The sequence below is a fragment of the Gymnodraco acuticeps genome, unplaced genomic scaffold, assembly GCF_902827175.1.
Source record: "Gymnodraco acuticeps unplaced genomic scaffold, fGymAcu1.1, whole genome shotgun sequence".
NCBI lineage: Eukaryota > Metazoa > Chordata > Actinopteri > Perciformes > Bathydraconidae > Gymnodraco > Gymnodraco acuticeps.
The window spans coordinates 236,627-246,903 of NW_022991578.1; the positions used below are offsets into that span (position 1 = coordinate 236,627).

The 10,277-nt window shown below is 39.1% G+C and overlaps 1 protein-coding gene across 2 annotated transcripts; it reads left to right on the forward strand.

Annotated features, from left to right (window-relative positions):
- The first annotated feature begins 985 nt into the window (after positions 1-985).
- On the forward strand, positions 986-6,533 carry LOC117533688. Of its 2 annotated transcripts, XM_034197587.1 has the most exons (15): positions 986-1,034; positions 1,293-1,477; positions 1,903-2,116; positions 2,212-2,287; positions 2,528-2,787; positions 2,907-2,987; positions 3,257-3,327; positions 3,677-3,774; positions 4,055-4,252; positions 4,499-4,585; positions 4,762-5,021; positions 5,254-5,357; positions 5,506-5,646; positions 5,845-5,974; positions 6,180-6,533. In XM_034197587.1, the coding sequence occupies exons 1-12, from the start codon at positions 999-1,001 to the stop codon at positions 5,272-5,274; spliced, it is 1,587 nt and encodes a 528-aa protein (XP_034053478.1). In that variant the 5' UTR covers positions 986-998; the 3' UTR covers positions 5,275-5,357; positions 5,506-5,646; positions 5,845-5,974; positions 6,180-6,533. The 2 variants fall into 2 exon arrangements, with proteins under 2 accessions (XP_034053478.1, XP_034053476.1); XM_034197585.1 differs by lacking the exons at positions 5,254-5,357; positions 5,506-5,646; positions 5,845-5,974; positions 6,180-6,533 and having other exon boundaries at positions 4,762-5,192.
- The last annotated feature ends 3,744 nt before the right edge of the window (positions 6,534-10,277 follow it).

Genomic DNA, 10,277 nt, shown 5'->3' on the forward strand with positions numbered 1-10,277 from the left:
ACGCGCCAGAAAAAGGTCATCCATCGCACTACTTGATCTCTACAGCATGATATACCATCTTTAGAAGAGCCCACACCAGTCCTGGGAGCCACTGGGGAAGAAGAAGGACTGATTAAACCAGAGACTGGCACTGCAACTCAGACTGATTAAGCTTGGGTAAATACATTTAGAAAAAAACAATTGAAAGGGCAAAGTATTATATTTATTACAGGTTTCCAATTTACCCATTGAAAAACAAGTACATGCTTCTTTAACTGTAAGCTGCAGAGATCACCTCACATAACAGAGATAGATTAACATTGTGTTCATATTACAGTTGTTTTCAATGCTAAAACACATTTTTTGAAAGCAGGGCTTATTTTCTCAAAACACTAAACACAATTCACAAAACCATACACACAAAGTGCAAAACACCTCATATATACTGCAGACTTAAGCACTGCACCCGGAACTACAGAAACACTTACCAAAACCAAACTGTTGCACCAAATGGCACACACTTCTATGGGCTCAGAACAGTCTCATAATACACACATGCACACAGAAGGATTCACACTTGTATTTCATGATCCGCAAAAGGATTCACACTTGTATTTCCGGATCCACACTTGTGTTTTTCAATGCACACACAAATGTGTTCCGTTTCATATACATGTAAATAAAATCCAAACACAGAAAAAAGTTTTACATGTGTATTTTTGATCCACACATATTAGTTTTCCGTTTAAAACCGCTGCACCTTCAAACACAAACAGCTTTCTGTGCACGGATCGCTGTGCATTCGTGTGTGGGTTTTTTGAGACTCCCCTGATGCTCACCCGATTCGTACTTGTAATGTCTCTCATCTATAGCCAATCAGATGTCTCCTCCAGTCTAAGCCAATCACATGAGCGCGCCCCCACGTGGGTAGGATTTCTTGCGTTCGTGACGTAGCACTTCATTTACGCATTTTGCGCAGTCCGGACTCGGGAGCTGACAGGTCAGAGGTCATCTTTAAAATGGCGTCTGGTGGTCGCGCGCCTCCCGCTCCAAGTGTAAATTATGTTTAAATTATGAAATACTCCTAAATTATGAAGGATTGGTTTTGCTTAGTTGTTAGTTGTTTAATTCGAGAATTATATAGAACTGTTTTGGTTAGCTGTGTTGTAGTAGCTGAGCTCCATAAGCTAACATTAACTAGCGTTGTCTGTCTAACGGTCTAACGATCCCCCATTCTTATTATGTGCTTCTGCTACCAAGTAAAATGTTGCAGTGAAGTGAATGTGAGAGAAAATTAATTGACTGTTCGACAGGGTGTAACGCCTCGGGTCGAGGTAGCAGCACGGGCTTTAGTTCAATTAATAGCCAGGGAGTTGTCTGCGACTCCAACTCCACCAGAAGTGAGCATAGCAGAGAGTGCACCGGTCAGCGTAGCAGTCAGGGCGGTAGACAGCGTCCAATCCCACAATGATGTCAGGGTGAGGCAGGCGATGAGAAGGTGATTTAATAGACTTTGTTTTACATTTGACAGTTCAAGATCAAACTGTGGCTTAATCCCGTAGATGTGTAAACATCTGATATTTGATCTCACCCCTCGCATTACTCTAATGTAATGTTGAGTTAATGTTTTAAAACATTTGTCCATAGTATGTATCCTCCATTACTGCTTTTAAAACCTTTAACAACCCCTTGCCTTGAAACGTCCCAAACACAATATATTAATGTTTTCAAAACAAATATTTTGGTAAGATAAAGCTAAGTGTCAAGATTGTTTTTGTATCGACAGAATATTAACTATGATTTCGCTTTTTATTCATACAATTTGTTCAACCTATGTTAACAAAACCATCAACGCAAGCCAATGATTTGCAAATGATATAACAATGTCTAGTCTCACAGGTCCTTTTGTCATTCCCACATCAGGCAATTCCCAAGTATGTTCAGTACTGATCAGCCAAGAGGCAAAAGACGATTTCCCACCCCGGCTCCTTGCATCGTCAAACGGACGGACTTTCACATATATGTCCTTTCGGGACCCAGTCAGTTTACACCTAAGGGCTCGGAAGAGCTACCACTTGCCTATGCTGGCCTTGGAAAGAGGATGCTAAATCTACCGGACAACTTATTGCACAGTGAGGTAATCATATAAACAGACAGTATTAAAGATTTCTCAATGATTTAAAATGTGAATCACTTGCTGAATATTGTATGTTATTTCACTTTGTTTTAAAGACTATGGCTTCGGTTGAGGAAGAATTTCCAAAACTGAAAACATTAAAAGGAGGCTGGATGTTTTTCAAGTCAGCAGGTAATATTGTTCTCATCTCCATTGGTGAAAATGCTGTGTTGTGTTTTTCACACTCAGAAGCCCCACATATGTGTTTTCTGTTGCCCTACTTTGAATTACCATTCATATCACTTCTTCAAGTTGTATAAAACTACTAAAGTTTGCCTGACAAAGTGTAACGTATATCCCTAATATTAATGTATGTACTGTCAGGTGGTTTTAAAGCACACTTGTGTTGTTCCTATTTTGATTTTAAAATAGGTGGTAGTGGACGTCGAAAGCTGTCCATAATTCCTACTGACTCCGAGGGGTACTCCACAAGGCTCCTCAAAACAGCGTCCAACAACGGAAAAAACATTGTGTTTGTAATTCCACTACAGGAGCAACTTTCTACCGAACCACTACCCTATGACTCGGCAGAGTTTGCAAAGATGCCACAGTCAACCTGCATAACATGTGGCAGTCAAATGCCTTTGCAGCTGTTGCCTTTACATGTGGAGGAATGTAATGACATATTGACTGTAAGCTGTTATTAAAACGTTTCTCTCATTTCTCAAATAAATATGTAATGTTTTAGTTTGCTCAAATGACTGTTTCAAAGTCTATAGAACCAATTCTCTGTACCTTTTTTGTTTTTTAGGAGAGTGAATCTGGGACTTCTCTTGATGAAGTGATTGAGCAGCCAAATCCACCTAACACAAGGATGGGAGAATTGTCAGAGGTAGTTGATGCTGATCCTGTTAAAGTTACTTTGCAATTTAGTATAAAAGCCTTATTGTTTTCAGTAAATAATGACAGCATGATTGCAGGTGTGTATATAGGTAGGGTATAACACATTTCACCAAACAGACTTTTTGCACACTGTCTATGTACTCATTTTTTATCATAGAATTATGTTTCCTGTATCACTTATCTGAGAGAGAACATAAAACCTCTTATAATAATGTGATATGTTTTAAAGGTATTGACATTTGTTTATGTTTTTTACAGGTTTGCCCTATATGTCTTGAATCTTACCCAATTGATGTCCTCTCATTTCATGCAAGCACATGTGGTGAAGGGTAAGACGTTTTGACTTGTTCAAGCAAAAGATGGAAGATAGACATGTTTTGAGAGAGGTGAACAACATATACAAAGTGTCAAACCTAATAACGATATCGTTTGGTGAATGTGCTTGTTCCTTTTTTGTGTTTTAAAATGCTGTAATGTTACAGCTATAGCAGCTGCATCAGAGCATGTGATGCATTTTTAGGAAATGTAGAAATCTTAACAGAGCCGAAATACTTATTAGGGATCTGATTTAAATTACTTTGTTTGATATGCAAGAAGAAATATGTAAAAAAAGAAGGGCGCTCACTAGTCTCTATTTTCCATTCCTGTGAGTATGTTTTTTGTTTTGTCTTTTCCAAGAATGGACCCTGCTCATCATAGCGATGCAGCCAGTATGACAAGGACAGAGGAAATGCCAGGACCTTCAGTTCAACGATTGCCAGCAACAGTTTCAGCAGGTTATTTATTCAGAACAATTACTGCTGTGGTGTAGTTTGAAACAGTGACTACTCACAAACACTTAAATAGCAATGATCACCAAAATGAATGTTGTTACATGTTTGATCCAGTAATATGGAAAGGATAATTGATTTCAAGTTACTACCTTTTAATATATTGCTTTAAAATACAGGGCTTACTAAATGAGACAATAAATGAAGTACTATTTTACAATTGAAGCTGACATATTATGAAGTTTATTGTACCAACCACTTTTTTTCCCTTCAAATTACATTTCAGCCTGGGCCAATGAAGTGGACCCCCGGAAGGCATGTCAGTTGTTCAGAGAGGAACTGCTGGAACGTAACTATGAATGTCCACGCCTCTTTCTGTCAATCGACTTGTTTGACGCAGAAGAAGAAACAGACAGTTCATTGATTTCATTCTTTAAAATGAACAATGTTAACTGGGCAGCTCCATTGAAGTGCAGGCTGAGAGGTATTAATAAATAGTGTAACTTCTCATGTTTCATTATAGGTTGTCATCTGGGTCGAATTTTGCCTTTTTGTTTGTTTTTACTTGCATGTTGAGGATTAAGTTCATGTCCCTTAGACCAGGGAAGAAAGAACTAGTTACATTTATTGTATTGAAAGCTTGAAGGATGATTCATGTTGTCTCTTGGTAAGTGTATGTTGAATATCATCTTGTTGGTTGTACTTTTCTAAATGAGGTCGTCTTTTCAAGGGGATGCAGCAGTCGGCCAAGGTGTCAACCGACACGTTTTGTCAATGGCCATGCAGAAACTGAAGACCGGCTTCAGTATAAATTTAGGTGGGATGTCCCCATTTGTCTTTCAATTGAAATAACCACTTGCAGCTAAATCTTAATAAACCAACAAAGATTACAACATGCATATTCACAGTTGAACCAACACTCAATATAGCTTGACCTAAAAATTACGTTATAGCAATACATGGTGTCTAAACTATTTCTCCTTTTCTCTTAAGGCTGTGCAGCTCTTACAAGCCTTTTTGAAGGCGAAATGGAACATCGGGTTCCCTCCGCAGCTGCTGTGCTTCGGGAAAGCAACCTGTTTGAGATGGCAGGTCGGATGATAGGCCATTCCTTCCTGCATGGTGGTTTTGGTTTCTCAGGACTAAGTGTGCCTGTAGTGACTCTGTTGACTGGTGGGAGCACGGATACTGCAGCATCAGCGCTTACCCTGCTGGACTGTCCTGATCTTGACCACCGTGAAACAATTGGTTTTGTGAGTGTCCTAGTTAAAAAGTGACATGTCATACACCACTGCACCACAATGCTAACATACACTTGTCATCTTGTGCATTATGAAAAAGATTCCATTCATGCGTCAAGGCTGGGCTGTTTAGCTAGAAATGATTTCCAATGCTTTTTTGTGTCCCATTTTGATTTTTCCAGATTTAGGCTTTTTGTCCACTTTTGCATGCATTTAAATGATGTGCTCTTTTCTCCTGTTTTAGCTCAAGAATACACCAGTGTGACTGATCTTTGCCTGTCCTGGGACCTCCCTGTTCCAACCTCCACCAATCATGACTGGCTGTTCCAGGAACTTCTTTCCCATGCAGTAATCATTTTATATTGTACCATTTTTATTTAAACAATACAATACAATGTTTAGGTAATTAGTAGGTTTGCTTTGTAAGTCCTCCTGTATCTGCTACTGTGGTGTTTTTCCATTAGTGCCTCAGTTTGATTGTTCCTTTTACTTGTAGGTACTTCACCGTGTTAGGCAGCCTATCAAGCAGATTCGCAAAGGCCTTAAAGAAACGGGAATCTGGCCGCTTGTTTCAAATAGGCCAGATGTCCACCCCATATTATTTCCAAGAGAGAAAAATGATGAGCTGAACTCACAGGTAAGTACCATTTTCTTTATTGGATTTATGTTATTCATGGGATTTGTTTGCAAACACTATCATGCAATTTCATTTGTGGGGCTCTTAAACTGGTGTGTAGATCTTAAATCAATGCTTTACAATGTTAAGATAATTCTGTAGCATATAACATGAGCTTCAATCTTAGCAAAGAACACGTTTGTATTTGATCCCCTATAGACTGTGATCCAGAACATCCACTGGCCACAGCCCAAAAGTGACAGCGACGAGGACGAGGACGAGGACGACGCCGTTCCATTGGAGAAAGTCGGTCTCGTCACTGGATTTTTGAGGCAATTCATAGAGGAAGGTAACACTAATTAATGACTGCTAAAGCTGTAGTGCAGCTGAAGAGATGGCAGTTCTGATGAAAAATAATATACACACATCGGTGTACAAATACAAATCTATGCATGGGTTAACCGTTGATATTCCTGCAAGTTTTACTGCTCAAATTTAAGTTTTGATATAATGCAATTTGAGGTATCGCATACATAACAAATTCTCTCCCATAGCATCTCCGAAGGTGCTGCGTGACCTCTTGAAGTTCTGGGTCGGGTGGGAGCTGCTCACAACAAACCTTGAAGTTGAGGTTGTTACTTCAAAATACCCAGTGGCTCTCACCTGCTTCCTAAAATTGAAGCTCCCAAGCCACTACCAAACTTATGAGAAGTTCCACCAGGACTTGATGATGGCCCTCAGTTCCATCAGTTCAGGCTTTGGGCTTGTGTAGCTACACACTGACTCTCAGTTTGTTTTGTATTTTTCTGGAGAAGGGTTTGCCTCTCTATTCAATACACTGTGTGAGATACAGGGTTACAGTTGGTACACCTACCGTGTTTTATAAATAAAGGACATTTGGAAAAAGACTGTTTGTCCATTATCATTGTTACACTTTAACGGAGCGTCCACACAGCAGCGTGCGTTGACGCTTGGAGTTGGGCGTGTCTGAAGCTTGGGGATTTTTTGCGACCAACAACCAATCACATGAATCTCCCGCCCCCGACATACAAAGCAATAGCAATGTTAAAACGAAGTAAACTGGATATAAAATAATGAATTTTCCCTCCATTTTTTTGAATATGAGGAAATGACCTGCGTAGTCTCTCCCAGCATACACACGGTTTGATTGGCTAGCGCTTGTAATGGCAGATTTGCATAAATGGGATTTCATTGGCTGACGCTTCTTCCGAGTTGCCAAAAGTTGAACATTGCTCAACTTTTGCAGCGAGCCACGCCAGCAACGCTCCGCGTCGCTTCCCACGATGCAGTTCGGCTAAAAGTGACGTCACCCCATTCAAAGTGAATGGGCAGAAGCGTTGGAAGCTTCAACGCACACCGCTGTGTGGACGGGCCGTAACAATGCCCAATCCCTTGAACAGTAAAGCATTACACTCCGAATAGTTCTTTTACAATGTTTTTATTTTGTACAGAGTGTAAAATGAATGTAATTCTGTTGCTCTGAAACGGTTTTTGATCCTGACTGAAAATGCATCTCTAAAAACACTTCCATTAATTTATAAGTCAAAAGAAAAATGTCTAATCATGCAATTGAGATTAACTTAATCAAGCATAAGCTATGTAAATATAAAATGATTAACTTTCCATCATTGCCAAATAACTGAAATCATGACACAAATCATACTATAGTTGTTAAATGTAACAACTATCGGTGCTCAATTAAATTCTCAATGTATTGGACAGTATTGAGATATATGTCCACTCCGAAACATTCAGATTCTTCCATTGGATCAATGTTGTCTTGCAGTTGCATAATTTCAAGGTCTGAGAGAGGGAAGTTCAGCGTAGGGACATTGACCCCGGTATGATGCTCATTTGTGTATCCACTCTCTTCCCATTGAATCTCTGGTATGAGTGAACCCTAAAAAAGACAAAGTGAGTGTACAAATATTAAAGCAAGCACTGTGCCATTACTGCTTCTTATTACAAAATATGTGATCAGGCGAAATAAAGAGGGTATGCAATTGTTCTATAATAATAAAAAATGGAGTGATTGTGGAATAATGTTAAGGTAATAGTGTAATATTATAGAAAAGTGTTCTTGCTTGCTCCCAGCAGAGGTTATTTTAATCCAAGAACGGGAGTTAGTTTATGAATCAGATAACTTATTATACTGTTTGGGTTTTTATTGATTGATAATAAACAAGAGATAGTGATGGTTTTGAAAATTCATAATTTACCTCAGGCTCAGGATCTGCAACAGGATTCAGGTGCTGGCCCACCTGCCACAACTGATTGGGTGTCAGATGTTGCTCTGTCCTGATGGGATGGTTGGCCCAGGCCTCACTGAACACATCCAGGTTGGCTTGGATGCGTGGCAAGAAAACGTAGTGGCAGCAGAAGATGTGCAGGACGTTACTGATGTCAAGCAGGTGTTGTTCCTCAAGAGAGTGCAGGGTGTTGTAAAAGTCACCGTAACACTCATGAACACATCACGTCAGAGGCGTTCAATTCTGTGAGAAGAAAACACAAAGAAATGTTAAACTTAAAAGAAAATTCAAACTGTTCACTATGAACAATTTAAAGTTTCCTAGTCATTGAATCAATAGCAATGTCTCTAACTGAAAATTGCATTTATTTAAAAAAAATCAACTGACTTGACAGGAGAGTACAAACATAACATTAAGTGAGTTTTCAAATGTTTGCGTGGCTGGTACATTTCTGTGAAAATTGTCATTTTCTTCTTTGTGAAGGAATGGTCTCAACATGTGCTTATGAAGGTTTGTTAAAGGGAATATTAAGAAGAAGAAATATGCTCATAAGCTTACAAAATTAGGTTTAACTCACCGTTGATTGTGTACGCTTTTCCCTGCAATGAAGCTGTTACTGTCAGTTCCACGAACTGAGAACATTAATTGTGCTACTCCCACATTTTCTCCACCATGATCTCCTCTCACTCTGGAAAATAAATCAAATAATTATGCATAGTTAAAATCTACGTATTTGAAGGTCCAAAAAACGAGGGGTACAATTCCATAATGATCTACATCCATAATGTGATCACAAATGGCTCTCTCTGGACATACATATTTGAGATATCTGGACAGGTCCTTAACTGTAACCCTTAAGAGTTCTCTTTCACTTTATTAAACCTCGAGTTATCTTCCACACCTGAATGAGGGATGGTTCACATCAGCTTGTGAATAGATTATATTTTCATATTTCTGTACAGTACATGAATCTCAGCTGAGGGATAGAAAAATCGGACATGTCGCTTATATATTGTCATATGTGAGGGGCTCACATAGAATTAACAATTGATATGGCTGTGTCCGACAGCACTTTTGTGACCTAGAAAAGTACCGTTTATAATGGCAATTGTTTTAACTTATATGTTCAGATTGCCTCTTTGAACTAACAGTAAAGCACGACAATATTTGCAATGAATGAGTCCCATCAAAAGTAAAGTGGTCGTCACTGATGCAGCCATTGGAGGGGAACATCTAAATTTGATGGAAAGGTCCGCAATTACACTAATGATTACATATGAAATAATGTGAATACCTCAGAGGAAACCCGTGCTCGTTCACAGCTTCATTGAAGAAACACAAGTGGGTGTCAGCCCGGTTGTTGTCTGCTATCTTCAAGTACATAATCTACACATACAAGTACACATAAAACAACATATTAGTACCTTGATGAATCAGTTTAACTTGAAGCATCTGTCAAATGACAATGTGCAGCATTAAGAGAACAACGCACAACAGAATTATTCAATGTATAACAGAATATCATGATAGCTCAGGCAAGCTTCTTGACATATATTGTGCGGTTACTAGTATAAGTGTTTTAATTATTTCACAAGTTCTTCAAAGTATTTATTTTGAAATTAAGTAAATAAGTAAATGCATATTGTTTGATCTGAATCACTTAAAATATAAGGTGACTTTAGAAGTCCATATCGTCTGTTTGGTAAGAGGCGATATGTAATTAACTATAGGTTAGATTGTGTACCTAAAGATCACCACCTGTTGGTACAGAAAATAAACTGAAGCTTAGAAAAGTAAAACCATCACATGATGTTCGGCAACATTTTGCAGTTGTTGGTTCTTGACAATAGAATAGTCTTACCTTCCTTGAATAGCCATCTATTCCCCGAAAGATAACAAAGTTGTACCTGTCAATGATAGACAATTATATGATTACATACACAAGATATATACAACTAGACATTCAAAATAATAAAATGAACAGATTACATACAGACAGCATGCAGACAAACCTGATGAGCTTGTGGTTGGTGTCAATGTGCACCATGTACTTAGGGTAAGGAACTGTGTATGTTCTCCTCACCACACATCCCATCCGGGTCATCCTGGCGAGCACACCAACACTGTCCACACGATGCATGGATGCATACACCCGTTCCCATTGCACTCTGTGTCCCTTCGCAAGTAGAGCACCTCGGACTACACGGTAGCCAGCATCTGGCATTGCACTTTTTATTGTGGTGATCAATGAATCCAATTCGTCATCAGTGCAGCCACTATATGAAGCAGATATAGAAATGTCATTTTCGGTCACCCGCCTAAATAGCGTTGCTCTAGACACACCCAGGAGTCTGGCGATGCAACTCGATGGCAGTCCCAGTT

Excerpts from the sequence above, each read along its gene's own strand:
- LOC117533688 (XM_034197585.1), top strand. The coding sequence starts at position 999 with ATGGCGTCTGGTGGTCGCGCGCCTCCCGCTCCAAGT. Across the intron at positions 1,478-1,902 it reads GTGAGGCAGGCGATGAGAAG|GCAATTCCCAAGTATGTTCA; the intron begins GTGATTTAATAG and ends TTCCCACATCAG. Across the intron at positions 2,288-2,527 it reads GATGTTTTTCAAGTCAGCAG|GTGGTAGTGGACGTCGAAAG; the intron begins GTAATATTGTTC and ends ATTTTAAAATAG.